Source organism: Antechinus flavipes, chromosome 2 (genome assembly GCF_016432865.1).
Source record: "Antechinus flavipes isolate AdamAnt ecotype Samford, QLD, Australia chromosome 2, AdamAnt_v2, whole genome shotgun sequence".
Taxonomy (NCBI): domain Eukaryota; kingdom Metazoa; phylum Chordata; class Mammalia; order Dasyuromorphia; family Dasyuridae; genus Antechinus; species Antechinus flavipes.
In genome coordinates, this window is record NC_067399.1 from 576,025,210 (window position 1) to 576,048,044 (window position 22,835).

At 34.1% G+C, this 22,835-nt stretch overlaps 1 protein-coding gene across 1 annotated transcript in view; it reads right to left on the minus strand.

Moving 5' to 3' along the window:
• Window positions 1–22,835, minus strand: part of ADAMTSL3 (ADAMTS like 3) — a 553,515-nt gene that overhangs the window by 187,320 nt on the left and 343,360 nt on the right. Inside the window, exons 8-9 of the mRNA XM_051981175.1 lie at window positions 22,752–22,826; window positions 12,263–12,420 (exon numbers count right to left, since the gene is read on the minus strand). Of these exons, the coding sequence (XP_051837135.1) occupies window positions 12,263–12,420; window positions 22,752–22,826 (233 nt within the window). The remainder of the gene's footprint in view (window positions 1–12,262; window positions 12,421–22,751; window positions 22,827–22,835) is intronic.

The window sequence follows — 22,835 nt, forward strand, 5'->3', positions numbered from 1 at the left end:
CCCTGTTTACCTTAGTTTCTTTATCTGTAAAATGAGCTGGAGGAGGAAATGGCAAACCACTCCAGTATCTTTGCAGGAAAACCCCAAATAAAGTCATGAAGAATCAGCATGGCTGAAATAACTTGAACAACAAATGGGACTATGGAGGGCAGGGTTATAAAAAACTGAATACTTCTTCTATTGAGGTAGATGCATCTTAAGTGAATCATCTTTAGTGAATGCATCTTTATTTTTCTTCAATAAATTGGAATGTCTTTTTCTTAAGACACTGTATAATCCTGAACGTTTCTTTCTTTCAAGATTTTAAAGCAGTTTCTAGGGGAAACTGGCAAAATAAATGTAAATCAAGATATCAGATGCTAGGAGAAATCCTTTTTTCTCTTCCAAAATAAATAGCATTGAGCTAAGGATTAAGGAACAGGATCATGGGATCAAAGGGTCCTAGATTTAGAGCTTGATGAGATAAAAAGAGCAGAACTTTAGGCAAGGCTGCTAACAAACACTTGGAGTATCAATCATCTTGGAGTAGAGTATTAAAAATTTCCTTGTTGGAGTTCTTAAAGCTCTAACCCTCTAACTTTACAGATGGGGATAACAAAGATAATTTCAATAATCCTACCCAGTGGCTTAAAAAAAGAATATTAAGGAGAAACTGGGGAGTGCTGTCAATCTCTCAACATGTGGAGTATAGAAGATGTTTTCCCAAAGTTCCAGGGAGAAAGAGCCTCAAGATTTATAATATATCTAAATTTGGAGTTAGTGATGGAAATTTTCCTGGATTTTAAAAATGGCAAGCATCTCAATCCTAAACAAAATTTTGTGTAACTCAAAAGCAATTAGGTTGTGGCAAATGGAAATAGTCTTAATGAAAGGAAGATATATATCTAGAACTGTGCCTTCCAATAAGGTAAATCCAATTTTTTTCCTGTGGTAATGAAGACTGTCCAATGACAAAGATTTTTGTAGGGTTCTTGATCGCTCCCCTTCAAGAGATAATCATGTGGTCAAACAAGAGTTATATTTGATACAACTTAAGAGAAACCAGAGAAGAAACTAAAAAAAAAAAAAAAGATTCTTTTAACATCATTTCTTTTTCTAATATATCTCTCCTCTTTCCTCATTAAAGGAAGCAAAGAATAAAAAAGAGAAGATGTGAGGAGGGAAGACCATGGAAGAAAACTAGTCAAGAAAAAATCTAAGTCTTCCTTGTACACAATCTTCCTACACTTACAGTACCATACCTCTGCAAAGGAGGGAAGAGATGCCTTCTCATATTGCTTGAATTTCCTAAATTCATCTGTAAGAGACTGGGAATTTAGATGTATTTGGGAGATAAGAATGCTCAGAAAGTTCCAGTTTTCTAAAAGTTTTATTTTGGGATATATTTTATTTTCTTTGATCTTTAAGAAAATGTACATTTTCCTCTAATACTGTGAATTATTTTCTTTTAGATCAATATTAATGTGCTAAGCTTTGATATGCTTTATTATATTTTGCACACATTTTCCTGAATTCATGAATGGGTGTTTAAAGCCAAATGAGTGAGAAAAGGTCAACTTTGTATCAAAGATCTTTAAAAATGTCAGAACTCTGATGAGAAGAGTTAAGTGGCTTTTCTTTCTAGAAAAAAAATTGCAAAGGAATGGAAAAAGAAATAAAAGCAGCATGTGATTAGGGGAAGCTAGACACCATATTTTAAGTTTCTGAGAAGTGATGTAACGCTAGATTTAAAGTAATGGAAAAGATACTTTTAGCTGAAAAAACTTGGGAGTTTTTTTTTTTTCTGCTAGAACTATAGTTAGGAAAGGCTAGAGAAAGATAAGATCTACTATCTAGAAGGAACTAGGGAATTAGAAAATTCTCCTAGGTGAATCAGAAATATGCCTAATGCAACAACAATGATTTCCTGAGGAGAAGCCAACTGGCTATGGGAATAGAAAATAAAATCTAAATTAATTTAAGTTTGATATAAAGTACTATAATATGTGTAATAGGAAAAGAAAACTTTCTTTTTAAGTGGGTATAGATATTAAAATAAAAAGAATCTAGGACTATTGACAATAAAGAATTGGGGAAATATAATTACATAGTTCATTTTGTAATAATATCTGGAAACAACAGGGTTGTTGCCTCTTGGGAAATGGCAAAACAAATTATGAAGATAATGAAATATTGCTTCACATGAAATGATGAAATGGGTAGTTTCATAGGAAACTGAGGACTTCTAGGAACTAAAACATAATGAAGTGAATAGAACCACTATGGAGAAAAACAGCTTTTAAAGACTTTACAACTCTGATGAATACACTAATGTCCCAGAGTTCTACAGATGAAGCCATCTATACAACCTCTTTTCATAGAAGTGATAGACTTAAAATGTCAAATGAGAAATGCACTTTTTGGACAAGGTGAATATATGAATTTGTTTTGTTTGATTATATATTTGTTACAAAAATATTCTTTTCCTTTTTTATTTAATGGGGAGGAAATGAAAGGAAGAGAAAATAAGTGCTTAACTAAAAAAGTTAATGTATTAAATCTCAAAAAAATATTGTTATAACCAGTTACTCAAAACTTCCTTTTTTTTACATTTAATTTCACACATTTATTGATAATCCACTGCATGCAAGGTTCTGCTAAGCAAGACAGTTACAGGGTTTGTTCTGGTACAGGTTAAGTCCAAGAAATTTACAACCTAATTGGAAGTAGAGAATATCACATTCACAGATAACAATGCTATACACATAAGAGAATAGAGTGTGAGAAGCAAGAGATTTCTCAAGCAATGAGAAATCTGATAAGAGAAATATCTCTTTCAGTTGGGCAAAAGAGTAGTTGGTTAAGAAAGGTTTCATTGAAGAATTAATATAATAATCACCCCATGAAGAGACCTACTCCCTGAAAGCATCCTATAAACATCAACAAAAACAAACAGAAATACTGAAGAGAAATAGAAGGAAAAAAATATGCAAAAGAAAGTAAAACTCTTATATACACTCCCCAAAAAATTAAAGCAAAGAATGTTGACATGATTTTAAAAACACAATACAACAAATAAATCACCTAATGTACCAGATGCACCAGAAACCCCCAAAATCCCCATAAGGAATGGAAAAGATATTCAGAGCTATCAGAAAAATGACTAGAATCTATAATCAGAATTACTAGCTAAGTAATGGAGATACTAAGAAAATCACAAAGCCAAATAAAAGAAAAAAAGAAAATTAATCAAGAACTTTAAAATATTAACAAAAGAAAATTAGAAAATAATGAAGATAGCTTATATAGAGAAAACAATATAAAAAACTTCTAAAAAATTTATTCAAGTAAAAATAAACAGCAGACATTATTATAAAAATATAGAGAAGTTGGCAATAATGTAGCCTCAAAAAACCCCAAACAATGAATTATCTAAACTACTAGAAGACACGGAAACCAAGTGGCAGATCTGGAGAAAGATCACAATGTAGCAACATACGGATATTTCAGAGAACTATGAAAAACAGAAGAACTTGGACACTAAATTATCAAAGTAATTTTCCCAGAATTTTATAACTTATAAAATACAATTAGTATCCTTCAGAGCACCTACAAGGCAGAATCAAGTTTTAACTTATCCAGAGCTAACTCTTGAAGGAAGGAAAGTACTTCTGTAGATTGCAACGGGAGCAGAGGAGACTCCATTTCAGACAGACACAAAGTTAGGCAGGATATAGTAGTTGGAGAGTTGAGGATAAAAGTCAAACAGTAGTTCAGTTTAGCTAGACTGTAGAGATATGAGTAATAGACAAGGCTGAAAAGCTATCATATGGAGGTATATGATAGAGGGTCTTGGACACCACAATCAGGAATTTATTTTTAATTTGATAAATCAAAAGTTTTAGGATAAAAGACTGAAGTGACTGAACAGTGTCATTTGGGAGGACATTCAACAGTATGAAGAATGAAGTTCATAGATTAAAGACAAGAAGAGAAGTTAATATGACAGGACCAGAGAGAAAAGATGAAGGTCTTTGTTGGGAGGGCAGGAACGGTAGAAAACTGCAAACGAAGGAGAGAGAGATACTATGGTACAGAAATCAATGAGATCTGGTAACCATGAAGGTTTAATATGTTAAATTTAATGCCATGCCGTTTTTGAGTTAGACAGCATGGACTTCAAAGAGGGAGTGGTTATTAGATTTAGCCTCTAAAGTGTATCATAATAAAAGCTGATATTTATACCTGTTACTAAACGTCTAGTAGTTTTAAGATATTCTTTCCCATTTCTCCTGAGTGTTCTTTTTCATTCCTATTTTTTGACTCTTTATCCAGGGTTATTCCCCAAGGCTCTGTTCTGGGGCCTCATCTTTTTTATATACTATCTGGCTTGGCAATTACATCATATTCTATGAGTTTACCCATCATCTCTACGAATGATTTCCAGATCTACATACCCAAGTCTAATTGCTCTCCTAAGTTCTAGCTCCAGATAGTCAACTCTCTTTGGGTATCTTAGATTGCATAGCTCAACATGTTCAAAACTAAACTCTTCGTCTTTTCCTCCACATCCTCAGTTTTTTTCAATATTTTTGCTTCTGTCGGCCAGGTTCAGAACCTCAATTGCTTCCTCAGTTCCTCCTTCACTCACCCCAAATATCCAACCAGCCAAATCTTGTCTTTCCTACACACCTTTCATGTGCTTCCCATTCTCTCCACTTTCACAATCCCAACTTCAGTCCAGCCCTCTTCACCTCTTTCCTAAAATATTGCAATAGCTTTCAGGTTGGGCTCCCTGCCTCAAGTTTCTTCCAACTCCAATTCTGTCAAAGTGATTTTCCTAAGCATTGTCTAACCATGTCACCTCCCTTTGCTCTCCCACACATATCCAATAAACGGCAGTCACTCTCTTTTACCTCCAGGATCAAATATAAAATCCTTTCCTTGGCTTTTCAAACCCTTCCCAATCTGACCTTTCCCTTCCTTTCTATATCATGCAATTTATTTCCCTGTATGTACTCTCTGATCTGCCTCTAGACTCCATGAGTTTGCACTGGCTCTTGTCCATGGCTGTAATGCTTTCTCCTAACCCAAACCTCCTGACTTGCTTCCCTGGCTTCCTTGAAGATTCAGTTCAAATAGTACTTTCTGCAGGAGGCCTTTGCTGCTCAACCTTCACCCTGCTACCACCAGTACCTTCTTTTTACTCTCTCTCTATACACATATATACATACATATACAATATACATACAATACATACACATGCATATGTACATACATACAAGATTGTGTATATGTGTCTATGTGTCTATATATAAATGTATTTGTATGTATTTATGTATGTGTAAATTATGTTTATATATAAATTTACACATACATATTTGCATGCATATACAGATACATTTACATATATACAATATTACATATATGTGAATATCTATGTTGTATCTATATGTGTGTACATATATATAGCTATATAAATTTGGATGTTATCTTCCCTATTAAGTAGGAGCCACTTGAGAACAAGGACTGCGTCTTCTCTTTCTTTGAATTTCTTTTGCTTAGCACAATGCCTGGACATGTTTTAAACACTAGAAGAATCAAAATTTAGAAATACCCTGAAGAACTAGGCAAATTTTTGCATTAATATAAGCCTGTTCCTTTTTTTAATAATCCTTCCTGACTGTTTTACTGACATTTTATTGCTCAGGCTTCTGGCCTTCTCTTGGCTATCTGGTAGCAAGCATGTATACAATGTCAGAGGAGTGAATACAGAGGTACACTCTCTTCACTCCTTCCCTAAATGCTGATCTCAGGAGAGTTTTGTGAAGCATCATATGAGAAACAAACGAGCCATTCAGGAAAACTCAGGACCAGAGAGCAAGAGAAATGAAAATTTCCATGAATGACCCAATTGAAGAAAGACAGCCCTAATTTCATCTTGGTGCAATTAGGAAAATATCAAGTAAAATATAGACTTCTGCTCAACAGGAAAAAAAAAATCTGCCTATCTTACCTGGGAAATGATGAGTCAATATCCAAAAAAGAGCCCAGAAAATTTATTTTCTAATAATCATTTATATATAAATGTCCCCATATATATCTTTAAACCCAAGTACAAGCATAGTTACTAATCTTTCTGGAAGGAAGGTTATTTATATTAAGAACATACTTGAGCATTATACTAAAGTAACACTGATTTGAGCTCCACTGGCCCCTTCAGTTCATCTCTATCCTATTGCTATGTAGAATATTCTGAAGATAAATTCTTTATTTTCAGGATGTCTAATTTGAGTATCTACAGTGCTCTGTTAAGGTCCCTTGCTCCCTCAACAAGTGAGACATAGTTCAGAACAGTTCATTTGTCAAGTTCCTCGGATGAAAGGAAGAAATATCTGCTAGAAATTATGTCTGCACCATTTCTGGCATTTCCTAACACAAATTAATGCAGCTAGGACAAGGAAGGTCTCCTTTACCACTGTATAGATCGTGTTAGTACTCCCAATTTAGACCATTTCTATTGGTTAATGAATGAGAAAAAAGGGATATGAGGCTGAACATTTTGCATAATGATAAATGCGTTTTCCAGTTGAATTTGCCTGTGTAATATACCAGACTAATCAGAAATGATGAATGGAAGTGTGGAGTGACTAAACTCTAGCCATAGCTGAGCACAGGCAAGCACACGAACTCTATTTCTCCATAATCAGAAAGGGCTCATCAATTCATCCACAAATCTTTTGTGTCACAGATAGAGAATTAGATCTTAATTCGAATCTCACTTTAGACAGTTAATAGTCTTATGACCCAGAGTCATTCAACCTTGTAGAATCTCAATTTACTCATCTTTTAAAACAAGATAAATATACTTTCATTATGTACTGTATAAGGTTGTTGGGGGAAAAAAAACACTTTGCAAACCTTAAAACACCTTACTAAGGTGCATTATTTGATTTCCTAGAACCCCAGTTTATTTAGATCAATGATGTCAAATTCAAGGATTCCTCTAGGCCACATACAAACTTGGCAAACCATAAATTGACATTATTTTGTTTGTCCTTAATTTATCATTTTGTTTGTTTATTTGTAATGTGTTTTGTTAAATATTTCCCAATTACATTTTAATCCAGACTGTTGTGGATCACATGTTTGACAAGTCTGGCTTAGATAAACTGTCAAGCTAAGAAAACACTACCATTCCAGGAATTTAATCATACGCTTATCTAAAATAGACAAGTTTTTTTTTTTCTAATTAGTTATATAGCGCTAATGAGACTCATTGCTCCAAGGGGAAAGAATTAGTGTTGTAGTTTGTAGCCAAGCAGATATGAGATCAAATCCTGCCTGAGAAACTTACTAGCTGCATAACCTCAGGCAAATCATCCTACTTGAGATATTAATTAATTATGAAATACTTATTAATTATTCAGTTTCCCCCTATTTACTTCTTTTTTTCTCTTTAAAAATATTATTTTTATATGGTATGATTACAGGTGAGAAGCAAGCATACCGAAAAAATTAGGGTGACAAAAAAACAAAAGACAGGTACTCATGAGCCTTAGCTTTCTAATGCGTAAAATAGGCAGGGTTTGATTTTCTTTAAAGCCCTTTCTAGCTCTACATCTATGATCCAGTCGATCTGTGCGTGACATATGAAACTTAGGATATTGTGCATCTTTTGATCATAAACATTTCTATAAATCTTTTTTAAAATTCTCTATTAGTCTGGAAGGATGAAAGTTGAAGGGAGATGAAAAGTGGATATAAACACTTGTTCACCAAATCTTGGTTCTACTTTAGATAATAGGTAATAAATTTATAAAACTTGGAATAGTCATAATACATAAGTAAAGGCTTAACTTACCTGAAAGATCATCTAGCTCTCTAGATAAAAAAGGACATTGTAACACTTCAACTAAATAATAATAATAATGATCATCATAATAAATCTATATAGTAAATACTATATGCTAGGCATTTTGCTAAGTACTTTATAATTAGTAACTTATTTGATACAACAACCTTTCAAGGTAAATGTTATTATTATTATTCTGATATTACAGATGAGGAAACTGAGGCACAACAAAGTTAAGTGACTTGTCCAGGATCATACAGATGTTATGCCTTGAACTTTGGTCTTTTTGCCTCCACACTCTATCCACTGTGCTAACCAGTTGCTTGAGTACTATCCTCTTGAGCCAGAGGCTGAAGATGGGAAAAGACTTCTACTATCCATCAAAGAACAAGTCCATTACATGAACTGATGCTAAGTGAAATGAGCAGAACCAGATCATTATATACTTCAACAACAATACTGTATGAGGATGTATTCTGATGAAAGTGGATCTCTTTGACAAAGAGACCTAATTCTGTTTCAATTGATAAATGATGGACAGAAGCAGCTACACCCAAAGAAAGAACACTGGAAAATGAATGTAAACTATTTGCATTTTTGTTTTTCTTCCCGGGTTATTTTTACCTTCTGAATCTAATTCTCCCTGTGCAACAAGAGAACTGTTTGGTTCTGCAAACATATATTGTATCTAGGATATACTGCAACATATTTAACATGTAAAGGACTGCTTGTCATCTGGGGGAGGAGGTGAAGAGAGGGAGGGGAAAAATCGGAACAGAAACGAGTGCAAGGGATAATGTTGTAAAAAAAAATTACCTTAGCATGGGTTCTGTCAATAAAAAGTTATTATATTAAAAAAATTTTTAAACTGTAAAATGGAGATAATAATAATACCATGGTTGTTGTGAGGATCAAATGAAATGATATTAATAAAAAGCCCTTAGCATACCCATGCCTGGTAAAAAAAAAATAAAAAAAAAAGAACAAGTCCAGAGCATCTTGGAGAAGCACCACACTCAGAAACTGAGGTACTTGCCCTTCCAAACCTAGCAGTCCAGTGGCAAAAAGACCTGTGCGTCCCAGTCCAGCAATAGCAGTACTCTATCACTTGGTCCAGTCAGCAGCAGCTGAGATGAGTTAGCAGCAGAATTTGTCTACCAAAGAAACTTTGGGAGAAAGATTGGACCCTGAGGTTCTTCAGTTGTGCAGCTGTGAGCTCCAGTAGAACATGTGTTTCCCACACATGTGGCTTACTGCGACTGTATCTTAAGATTCTCTTTCAGATTCTTGTTTATTTGTGGAACTTAGGGGCTGGGGAAAGGGAATGCTTCATGATTAATCTTATTTCTATGTAGTTTGAGTAAGTGTCATTGCTAAAGAAAAAAGTGAATATGCTAGCTGGGTATTAATCTGTTCTGGTGTCTTCAGCTGTAAGAGTCTTCCCTCCTCATTCTAGCCCACCAAGCTATTGCCTTGGCTCTTCTTCTTTGGGGCTGAACTTTAAAAAGTCCTCTACTCTCAATACCTTCACTTCAACTACTCTGTACCTCCTCAATCCTTTGCAATCAGGCTCCCACCCCCATCATTTTACTGACACTACTCTTTCAAAAGGAAGTAATTCCTTATCATAAAATCCAATAGCCTATCTTTTCCTTATCCTACCCAATTTCTCTTCAGCTAATGATACTATTGACCATCTTTCCTATAGGACATTGTGTTTTTTTTGGCACCAGAAGTATTGTGTGCTTGCTTCTACCTGTACCTCTCTTGTTATTCCATATCTACTTCCTATAGAAGCTCATAATTTCTATTCAACTTTTAACTTTGAATATTTCCCAAGTTTCTAACTTTAATTTTTTTTTTTTTGCCAAGGCAATTGGGGTTAATTGATTTGCCCAGATTCACACAGTTAGGAAGTATTAAGTGTCTGAGATGGGATTTGACTCAAGTCCTCCTGACTTCAGAGCCAGCACTCTATCCACTGAGCCATCTAACTGCCCCGTAAAAATAGTATTTTTAAAGAGAAAAAATAAAGAGGGGAAACCTGCATAATTAATACTTCAAAAAATTGAAAATATGTGCAATATACAATACTTATTGATTTCCTATTTCTGCAAACAACTGGGAAGCAAGTATTTCCATATCTCTTTTTGTGAGCCATGCTTATTTGTTAAATTTTTACATTATTTCCTTTTTTGAGGTTGTTCTTTCTATTTATATTGTTATAATCGTGGTATATGTTGTTTTTTGGCTCTGCTTACCTCACTCTGCATCGATTCATGCAGATCTTTTGAGTTTCCCTGTATTCATCACATCTCTCATTAGTTATAGCATAGCAATATTCTATTATGTTCCCATAATAGTGGAACCTCAAAGTTGTCTTGATTTATATTTCTCTTATTATTATTTACTTATAGTATTAATTTCCATAGTTGTTAATAGTTTGCATTTCTTTTGAGTACTGTTTTTGAGTACATATCCTTTGGCCACTAATGTATTGTGGATCATTAGAGCGTCTTCTATTTTCATTCACATGTCTACCTTAACTGATTTCTATTTGTTTGACCATTACACCTCTTCTTTAACTGATTTCCAACTCTTCATTTTTCTTTTATCTCTATTTTCAGACTCATTTGCCCTATCTCTCAAATTTTAACATATTCAAAACTAAACTAATTTGATTTTTCCCCTTATGACTTTTATATTTACATTTTGTCACTACCATTCACCCAGTTTCTGGTGTTCAAAACCTTAAGAGTTATCTTTAAATCTTCCTTTTTTTCCTCACTTCTTACAGACAATCAATTATAAAGTCTTGTCAATTCTACCTCACCAATATGTATCCATTTTTATGCTAACATGTAAAATAAGACCTTTATTACTCCTTTCCCTATACTATTAAAATAGTCTCCCAACACATGTTCTTGGACATGCTCCAGCTTATCAATGCTCTTCTTAAACAGTGATACCGAAAAGTGAACATAGTGCTTTCTAGATATGGCTGGGGAATGATAAAATTATCATAACTTATTTCTGGAAGTCAAGGCTCTTTTACTGTAGCTCAAGATTGAAATAATTTTCTTGGCTGCTATATAATATTCAAATTGAATTTGCAGTCCACTAAACATCCTCCCCCCGGACTTTTTTTTTTTTTTTAATTCAAACTACTATCTAAACTTGCCTTTCATTATCATGGATTTGCAAAGGTTTTTTTTTTAAAAACTCAAGACTAAGATTTTGAATATATTTTTTCTGAAATTCATTTTATTAGATTAGATGTTCTAATGGGTCAAGACCAAATTTCTTAGATTCTCCTACAGAGTGTGTTTAGCTCTGCCATATTTACATCATCAACAATTCTGGATAACCATATCACCAATGTCTTTATACCATTGTTTGAAATTTTAAATATCACAGGACAAAGGACAAATTTCTAGAACTTCTTTTTAAGTTGAAACTAGACACTTAACCAGTGTGACTTCTCATTAATGACACATCGTGGGGGTTAGAAGTGTAGCACCCCCATAATCTGGAAAATCTGTGTAAAATTTTTTATTCCTCCCTGCATATCAGAGAAGAAGTCTGAATTTTTCTTTTTCTTTTATGGGGTATTTACAGTACCTTATTGCAAAATTTGGGTTGATATTATATATTATTAAACATATTTTATGCCTTTCTGAGTTTCTAAATCTTTTCTGTCTCTTCTGCTGACCTTGTTGTCTGTGGCTTCCACAAAACTTCCCCCAAATTCTCATTTAATTTCTTATGCCAGCTTGAGATACATTCAAACCATGAAAAGGAAAGGTATGATGTAGAAGAAATAACTGCATTGTGAAATGTCTTCCACTATTTGCCCATTGACTTTTTACCTATTCTTTAAAGTCTAATTCAGATGCCATCTCTTCTTTGAAGCCTTTCCTGAACAATCCTTTCACATTGACCTCTTCTTGTTTGTTCTCTTTATAATTCATTTTTCATGTAACATTATGTCTTGGAATTATGTGGGTTTATGTTTCATCTCCCTATTCTCATATTCCTTCCTCCAGGAGGGCAAACTAGATCTCATTTAAGCTTTATATCTCCCTTATCAGCCTAGCTATCACATTAGATACTTATAAGTTTGTTAAATGAATGAGTCAATGCTAAACTATTTTCACTATAATAAAAGAGCAATTCAATTATATATGAAATTTGAAGGCTACATTTGATAAAAATCATTTCTTATCCCCACAAGGGATTTAGGATCAAACAAATAACTATGGTTGACTGTATTTCAGTAGGAATAAGCTGACAAGTAACAAAAGCAGACTGAGCATATACATAGATATGTCATATTGACTTGAATAGATTTTTGTTACATGATATTTTGAAGTTTTATAGTACTATGTTTTAATTATGTTGAAACATTCACAAACAGGCTCATCCTACCTTGAAGATGAAATCTGCTCCCAGAGGTCCCGGAATCTTGAACGTTTCCCTATCAGACCCTCTCAGAAATTCAACTGTAGTATTTTCTATAACAAAAACTCCAGGGGCAGCAAAGCTGTGCTCTCCTTTGCTTCCTTGAAGGGTTTTTGATTCAATAACTAAAAATAAAACATTGAAATAAGTTAAATTATTTTAAAAGCTGTTTTTAAGTGACTCCTTATGCATAGTGACAGCAATTAGCAACAGTTTGTGTGCAATTATTTTATTACCCAGAAAAATGGTTACACATTCATAAATCCTAACCTGTGCCATGAATATAAATATACAAATTCTACTCCTTTGGGAGGTTTTTCTCCCATCAATATAAGTGAACTGTTTCCTCTTTGAAGTCTATTTACTGGCCCATTGTTTTAGAAATATTTGTTACCCAATTTATCAATAAGCACCAGGTTAGTGTAAAGTTTTACTAAGCATATGTTTCTGGTTTGAGTGTATATAATATATATATATATATATTATATGTATATGATTAACATGATCATAATGCCATAACAATTATAATAATAACTATAACAAAGTTTTGATGCAAGTCATGGTGTAGACTCTGAAAAAATGTTCTAGAACTTAGGTAACCCATCTAGAAACTTGCTTTTAGAGCAGGGATTCTTATCCCACAGTCCACTGAATGACAGATTTCAGGAAGATCATGAAGTTGGATGGGGAAAAATACTGCTAAATAGCAGAGCATTGACCTTGGAGTCAGGGAGCCATAAGTTCAAATCATGCTTAAGACACTTAAGAGGTATATAATGTTATCTGTAAATGGTAATAACAGCATCTTTCTCGACAATAAGGATAAAAATGAGGTGAAATTTCCAGAGCACTTTGAAAATCTTAAAGTGCTTTATAAATTCTAGTTGCTGTTTTCACTAACCCCTAACTAAAATACAGCATTTCATTCAGTTCTGATGTAGGCAGCATTTTTCTAAGAAAGGATTTATAGGCATCAGACTGCCAAGGAGATCCATAACATGAAAAAGCTGAAGAAGCCCTGACCTAGATAAATGCAGGTAGAACTTCTATAGAAAAGAGCAAAGTGTGGAGATCTATCCCAAGAAATCAAGCATTTGTCCATTTCCAATTTTTTCTAGTACAATCTATTACCCATGACATTTAGCAGATAACTGAATGAACTAATATACCAACTTCTTTCCTTTAACAATACTTGGGCAGAGAACACAAATGCAGGACTTTTGGGAAGCATTTAGGGATAATTAGGGGACATAGCAGGAACATAGGACATTAGGACAATTTTTTAGTTATGGCCTTTCTCTTTTACTTGGTCAAATCTGAATCATAAATGCCCTTGAAAAGCTGAGGGATGTGCCAGAGTTAACTCAAAGTGGCTCAAGAAATTGTTAATTTTCCATGAGAGAAATTATGCCCTAGAAATCAGCAAGCTCTAAAAATCAGATTTTGATTTTTTGTTTTTGATAATTGTCTAAACTTAAGAGAATATAGGAGAAAATGCTAATAAAACAGATTGAATCTAAAGGTGTGACCTGCTACATTTCCCCCATACAGACATAATTATTAAATTTTGGGACAGCTAGGTAGTACAATAAATAGAGAGCTGAGTCTATAACTGGCAAGAGCTGAGTTCAAATCTAGCTTAAAATACTGTGTTACCTTAGACAAATCATTTCTGTGTATCTTAATTTACTGAGAAAGGAAATGGCAAACCATTTTAGTATCTGCCAAGAAAACTCCAAACGAGATCTCAAAGAGTCAGATACAACTCAATAATAATTTATTTATTTAGCATATTTCTGACTCTTAAGATTAACAAAATTGAGAAATAAGGTAATTGCCTGGGTGGATAAATCCAAAATAAATAGTTTTCATGAAACAGGCTGAAATTGTGAAAAAGAAGGCTTTTGCATTTCCTCATCCAGATAACTGCCATTATTCTTAATTTCACTTCATCTTGTAGACATGGACTAGGATTGAGAGAAGTAGTATGGAGTAAAGGGAAGAGCCATGCAATGGGAACCAAGAGATCCAGTTCTAAATTGCTGCATGATCTTAAACAAGTCACATTATCTCTTAAGGCTTCCCTTTCATCTTCTGTTAAATGAGCAGATTGGGATAAATGAAGTCCCTTCTAAGTCTGACTTTTTATGACTGATTGAATGTAATCTTGCTATTCCTTAGACATCCTGACAAAAAATACCAAATCTAATATCTGTAGCTGGTGTTGCTAGGATACAGAAAAATGAAAAGCTAGGGAATACAATCTTAAAGGTTTTGCATTTATATACTGCTTTCTTTCGTTGGATTTTCTCTCTGCTACTGTGGCTGCCACAGGAATTCCAGAAAGCTTGGTGCTAAATCCACAAAAGACTGTAACTTTTTGCAGGCATTGCTGGTTATCACTAACAGAAAGGCAGAGAATGTTTCTGGGAAAAATCAAGGGATAGAATTGAGCTACTGATTTGGAGAATTTATTAGAAGGGTATGAAGTATGCTGGCTATTTTCAAACACACAAAAACCAGCTGCTTTAAGGCAATGACCTTGAAATCAAAGTTTGGAATAAAGCCCTGACCATATTAGATATTTGGAAAGTATAAGACAAAGTACTTTTTTTTTCTATTTCCCATGAGGTTCTTTGATAGGCAGTGGTGATGTAGTGGAAAATATTCAAAATTTAGTGATGGAAGACATGGGTTCAAGACCTGACTCTGAATCTCAGTTTCCTTATCTCTAAAATGGGAACAATCATACTGTACTACTTCTTTCACAATGTTGTGAGGATCAAATGTGATTGAGGGTGGGAGGGAAGCAATCAGTAATCACAAAATGCTAAAATATGTTCGTATCTATAAACAGTAAAAAGACAATTAATTGGTATCAAAAGAAAATAGGAAAGGGTTAAAAAAGAATGTTCATAACAGGAAAAAGGTAATAGGGGAAAACATCCTTCAGATAAAATTAGATATCTGACTATAATCAAACAATGTCCAAATATCCAGTTATTAACTTAGCCAGATAAGTAATAAAGAGCATCCAAATGGCATACTTTGCTGAGTTCACTCAATGCTTTTATATCATACCTACATACACATACACCTCTTAAATCACTACTCTCTTTGGGGGGGGACTTTATGGGAGTCAGCAAGGTGAAGGTATTTGAAGGGGTAAGGCTTTAAGAGGTAAGGAGAAAAACACTATGAATTTTGTAATCTTAAGTGAATTTTTGTTGTCTTGATCATTTGGCTTCCTTAATTCCTTGAGGGCAAAGGCTATTTCTTTTTGTTCTTTGCTACCCGCGTTGCCATGCACATGGCAATGGTATGGTATACAGTAGGCACTTAAAAATGTTTATTGGTAGAATTGATTGAAATTATGAGTACTAAAACACATTCCCAATTTAGATAAGCAGAGAGAGAAAAGCACACTGCTATTCTTCATTGGCATAGATCACTATCCACTGGGGGTGGAAGGGAAGTTATCTCCATGCCAAAGAACCCCAAAGTTTTCCACCAGTGAAATCACACACTCTCATGCTGTCTCTATGAGTTAGAGAATTTTGATTTTCAATTGTATTCATGAATAAGCTGAGACAAAGAGTGAAATTATTTGTTCTGATTCTCTGACAGATCATGAATGCAAATTACTCAGTTAATTTTGCTCAATAAAACCATTTCACTTTAAATTAAAGCAATTCAGATGCTGAGAGGAGATTTCTTATGACTATATGTTTTAAATGGTGGCGATTTTGCAGGTTCCTAGTCCCTTGAGCCTCTTAAAATTAATAATGAGATTACTTTTTATAATAGATCTGAATTGAAGACTCAGAGATCATATTATACTTGAGAAGCTCTACTTTCCAGATTCAGATGTACCTGAATTCCCCAGGTTTTGTATTTTAATCAATGTCCCTATTCCCAGTTTTCCCCCATTTTCATTTTTTAGCAAGTTTCTAGAGTCAAAGAGTTAGGTTTCTAAAGTCAGAAGAGGACAAGAGAGGCAAACTGAAGACAGCCCCTGCAGTTGTTGTCAAGAAGTAAACGAAGATATGCATAAAATCAATCCAATACATGTTTCCCCTTATTGAGTAGGCAAATGAATGTTTACTCCTCCCTTTACTCTATACCCACACTTCTCAGGTTTGTTTTGTATAATATCTTTCCCCCCTTACTACCTTTTATGTTGTTGAAATGGGATTTGGGGACTAGTAGGTGAAAACACACACAGAGGAAAAAAAAAACCCAAGAGCAACAAAATATGAGAAACTAGAAGATTAAATTCAAGGAAGTCCCTAGTTAGGCTTTCAAATGTTTACTTGCTGAAATACATTCTTAAAAATGCTTAATGGAATAATTTAAACTGGCCTCTCCTTGCAGTAGAGATTTTTATTACAAAGAAGGTATCACTTCAAACTTTTCCGTACTCAGTACTTTGCTAAAAGAAGTGGGTTAGTCAAATCCTTCCCAAAGGCCTTTTGTATTCTATAATTACAGTAAAATTGATTCCAGTTAAATAATTTTATTAATTTTCTAATGAATAATTATAGAATTTATATACATTTATCATATAACTATTGTGATATTTCATGTGTTATATGGACATTTTCTAGTCTTTTGGAAGTCCATTGGAGAACCAGTGCATGTGACATACTGATGTCCATTTTACAGGACCTAAATTGTCACTTCATGATTTTAAGTCAGTCAGTCATACAGAGCTGGAAAAGGATCTCAGAAATTATTTTCTCCAACCTCTCATTATTTAGTTGAGGAAAAGAAAGCCCAGGAAAATTGAGTGATTTGTCTAACACTGATGAGATAATAGCAAAATTTGTAATCAGGTCCTCTGAATTTTAATGCAGCAGTGCTCTTTCTGTGTATCACAAGGACTCCCAAATTACTCTAGTTAAATACATCAAAGACATATGGCTTACTGGTATGAGCACTATCTTCACCAATACAGAGTATAACTTTTTTTGCAAAATGAGGGGCTTCTTTAAATTCTTCCCTAGCTCTGACATTTTAGAAGTGTAAAATATAACTTTTTTTTTCTTTTTTAGAGATTTTGTGGAGAAAGAGAGAGAAAAACACAGAGCCAGAGAGAGAGACAGAGACAGAGAAAAGAGACAAAGAGAGAGAAAGAGAAGGAAGGAGGGAGGGAAGGAGAGAAAAAGGGGGGATAACTAAAAGGCTAAGTGGCTGCCAAGTTTTTATAAGACAGAAAAATGAAAAGCAAGGAAAGCAAACTTAGAGGTTATCATTTGGAGGCCTAAGTAGATCATCTCTGTGAAAACTTGACATAGCCAGGAAAATTTATCACTGAGTAACCTTTTGTTAACAAGGCTCTCTGGACTTATCTGGACTTATCATCAAACTTTATGGCTATGTCTCTACTCAAATCCTTTCTGGCTTTGTTGTCAGAGTTTATGCTCCACTGATTGGGTCTTTGCAAATCCAGATCTACTGCCTGCTACAATGAGGAATAGAAATAAGATTTTTAGCAGAGGTACAGATGATTACATAGGCAATTATTGCCTGTTTTTTAATGACATATCTTATTCCTAATATCTACATGACTTATTTAATATTCGAGTAACTAGGTGGCACAGTAGATAAAGTGCCAAATTTGGACTTAGGAAGATTTGAATTCAAATCCTGTCACAGACATTTATTGTGTAATCCTGGGCAAATCACTTAACTTTTCTCACACTCAATTTTCTTGTCTATAAAATGGACATAATGATAGCATTGTTGGGGGAATCAAATAAAAAATAGGGAAGAAATTAAATTTTCCAGTGAGAAATCTCTCTCTACCAATGTAATTCATGCCTACTCCTCAACCTAGTCTTGGAGAGCTTCCTGGGATGCTGAGAAATGAAGGTAATTTACTCAGGCAATATGCCATTATTTTTAGAGCAGAAACTGAAAATTGGGTTTCCCAGTAATAAGACAAGTTTCTATCACCATGATGTGTGACTTTTCTTAACATTATTCCTACAGAAAAGATTATGTTTTGTGATCCTATTTAAGTTATGAGCTTGGAAAGATGGCAGAGAAGCTGTCTATAGACTTTGCCCTAAAATAAAATCTTTAATAACTACGCTCCAATACTTACTTCAATAGGTCTGTAAATTCATCAGTGTAAACACTGTTTCTAATAATACCAATTGAAATTCATCCATTTTCATTTTATCTTACCCCTTTCCGTGTCCATCTACAATTTCACAATAGGAATATTACTTGATGTGCTTGGATGTCTTTTTTGAATTCTTGTGAGATTATATGAATATCATTAGGAATAATTAATACTCTTTGTTGGAACTCAAAATGGTCCTGCCTTGTATTTAAACTCATTCTATGGCAAATGATATTAAAGCAATATTATTGCTATTATAATATCATAACTTATAACATTAAGCTATTATTCCTATTAGGAATCATTATAGGATCATATCTGTAGTCCTAGAAGGGACCTAAGGTCATTTAGTCTAATCCTCTCATTAAATAACAAATCTAAGTTACTAGAAGGCAGTAATTCTCCTAAACTCATGTAAGAAGTCTGTGAAAGAGTTACACTCTGATACCCAATTCTCAGATTGCACAGTTGGGGATTTTTTCATTGGTGCATACTGACCCATGTGCAAAAATCAGGTATTTTCTTTGTGAGAAGCATTGCCCATAATTAAAAGGACAGCAGCCAAGTCACATAGAAGCAAACCTCTCAGTTGCTAACTTCACAAAAAACAACAGCTATAAATTAAGATGAAGAAAGAAGGAATATGGAAATGACAAATGCTAAAGGAAAAAAAAGTCAAATAAATGAAGCTTACTTCTTTATTTTTATAGCCAAGTGGCCAGTGGATAGTGGAAGTTCTAGCCCTAGAATCAAGAAGAGGGCCTAATTTCACATTTGACCTTAGACACTTATTAACTGGGTGACTCTGAGCAAGTCATTTAAATGTTGTCCCCCTCAGTTTCTTCATCTGCAAAATGAGCTGGAGAAGAAAATGACCATCACTCCAGTATCTTTACCAAGAAAATCCCAAATGGGGTCTCCAAGAGTCAGACATGACTAAGGCAATTCAACAACAAGAAGACTCTTTTATTTGGAAGCTGATATTTTTTTCTAAACCATTTTATATTCAGAAATATTTCTAAGAGAACTGCAAGATGAATCAAAACAAAGTTCTTTCTAGGCAATGGGGCCTATTTGTCATCTGTGGGTAACAGAGTGGAAGGTGGAAACAATATGGGCTCTAGCATCAATGGTCCAAGATTGAAGTCGTGTCTCATGCTTACCTTAAGCAAACACTACTAACAGAACTTATGTCTCCTCCATAAAACAAAGACATTGGACTATATAGTTTTTGAGCTCCCTTTCAGCCCTCGAGCTGTGATTAAGCCTATGAGAGGACCATTTCAGAGCCTTGGTGCAGGGCAGTATCACCCAAACATGTCTGCCTATAAGATATAACAAGACTGCTTATGATGACAAACTAACACATGGGATGATAAATATCCAAATGAGTGTGGTCCTTCAGAACAATCACCTTGAGAGGTTAGATGCTTATTTCAATGTTGTGGGTATTAATCGGTTCTCTTTAAGATTTCAGAGAGTTTACAAACCCCAAGAAAATCTCTTTAAAGGCACACTTTGCATTTTAATCCTAAATATATCTGAATTATTCTGTGTATTACATAATAACTTTAGCTGACATTTAGTGTCTTTTAAATTTTTAAAGGACACTAAATGTCAGCTAAAGTTATTATGTAATGCACAGAATAATTTTACTTTTATGAACAAAGTGGATGACTACTGAGCTGTCTACTAACTAAAATTTTGTGAATCTGAGAATTCATATCTTACACTTTACATACATTATCTTTTTTTCAACTTCAAGAATAGTTCACATTATGTATTATTATAGCCCACTTGTAAATGAGGTTAAGTGACCTACCATGGTCAAAGTAAATATCAGAGGTAAATCTTGAACCCAGGTATAGCATTCTATTCACAATACCATCCTGTCTTCCATGTATGAAATTAGGACCCCTCAAATATTCAATACATTTGGGGTAGTTATATTGCTTTTCTAGGATTCAAAACATTGTTTTACTGTTTTAAATGAATGTAGAAGATTAAAATGAATAGTTATTCCCTCATCTTATTGAACAGATTTGCCTCTGAATGGTTTTTGATTATTTCCAAGTACAGTGAGGAAACTGATCTGCTCTAGTTAGTAAGAGCAATCCTCAAAAGGGAGTTCCAGAAATGTTTTGACCATTTACAAGGTAGAATCAACAGAATAAGCAGGTATAGTTTTTGAAGATGACTTCCTGGGAAGGGGAGAGTATTTATTTGGGTATAGGTTTGAATTTTGTTTGTTTAATAAAAGCAATTGCATAATAACAGTTTGTCTCATGAAACTAAAGGTGTGAAAGGCCTCTCTGGTCCATTCATTCCTTATGCCTCCAGCATCATTAAATTTCTCTTGCTTTCCAAATTTAAATTATACCACATACAGGATTTCCTTAAGTTCTCTTCCAGTTCATTAACTACCTTATTATTGCCTTCAAATGTTTTCTAACAATTCCCTACTGTTCTAATAAAGGACAGACTTACAGGTGGGAGAACTTTAAGTGAAACACTTTAAATGGAAACAAAGGGCAATTCTATTTAGAAGTTAAGCCCAGTTTCCAAAAATCCCATTGAACTTAGAAGTCACTAAGAAGACAAAACTAAGGATTTTCCTCTTTATAAAAAAGAGCTTAGATAAATAAAACTAAATAAAAGATGACCTAGAAAAATGTTTTAACTATAGGATTTCTTTCTTAAAATGAATCTGATTCCTTACCCCAACAGATGAAATGTGGATAACCCCAAATCAAGGAATTTTTCCCTCTTGGTATTCAGCACCATGAAATTATGAAGATGGTTGTTTGGATTGAAATTTGTCAGAGTTGCCCAAGCTCCTTTGAGGAGCTCTAAGGTTGTGTTTTCCAGAAAGAGAAAGTAAAAGAGATTAGATAGCTATGATTTTATACCACAACATCCCCTGGGGTCTCTGACAGATCTTGAGATAATTTTGGAGCTGTTAATTTTGAGAGTAGTTGATGAAAAGCCTCCTTCCCAAAATAAGGGTTATACAAGAAAATATGTTATGTAACAATTATCTGTTATATAACATTAAGAATTGTCTAGCAGGTATTATTCTGATATCTTTATTTTATATAGGAGGAAACTAAGGACTAATAAGATCCAATTAGCATAGATCCAAATAGCCTGGCACAGAACAGATGCTTAATAAAGAACTACTGAATTTAGATTAAGTGATTCAACCAAAATCACTTGGGTGATTGAGAAAGAATGTGAACCTAAGCTTTTTGATATCACATCCAGTGTATTATCCAATGTATCATTCTGTCACTAAATCAACCAGTATAACCTTACCAAATATTCTCAAATGCTAGGTACAAATTTGAAAGTTCTTACCAAACTGAAAAGACTTCAGGTAAGTACCTAGCAATCATATAAAGATGTTGTTGTCTTTTTAAAAAAATTTGTTTTGGCCCTTCTAGGACCATTCTAAATTTTCAGAGACTTCTAGTCAGAAAGATTCATCATCAGTGATGAAATTTTTTGGTCATTAACCTACTGAGGAATATCATCATCAACATCTTCCTCTCTCACACTTCTTTACCATCTTCTTCAACCACCACTGCTGCTACTAATTAGTTGACATTTTTATAGGATTTTAAAAGTTAGAAAACCACTTTATATATTCACTCATTTGAGAATCTCAACAACCCTGAAGTGGGCACTATTATTCTCTTTTTACAGATAGGGAAGCCAAAACTCAAAGAAATGAAGTGACTTGTCCAGGATTCCACAACTACTTCTGTAGTAGACAGTTTGTGGTCCATTAAGAGTTCATCAACACTCATGAAATCATAGATCCCTGCAGTTCAGACGTAATGCTTACCACAATGAACAATCTTGTATGGGAAGAAGCTGATAATTTTGCTAATTAGATTTTCTCTATTAAAATTAGACTATCGAACAATATATAGCCCCATATTTTTAATTGTGCTTTTTTAAAGTGTGTGTTTTATACTCCACTGATTAGTGAAGCAATGTAGGAAAACTGCTTTCTACCTCAAAACAAAGAGAGCCCTGTGCTCCATCAGGAGTTTAGGCTCACAGTGTGGCAGCCAGAGATGCTTAGGGATCTGATTCCAAGTCCAACACAACAAATCTGGATGGAAAATTCTTAGAATGGTTCCAAGGACTTTATTTACTTTCTACATCCCCCACTGGTTAGTATCACATCTATAAAAAAGCATTCTTCTATATTCTACAGATGTAAATAATACAAGGGTGTGGGTTTTTTTTAAAGAGGGATTTCATTCTCTTCTAGTTGAGAAATAAACACAAGGTACACATCTTATAATAGATATTTACAGAGGTGGGCTGGTCCTTTCACAGTAATCCTCACACTTCGACTTCCCAGTGGAACAGCAATCACATTTTCTTCCCCTAGGAGGA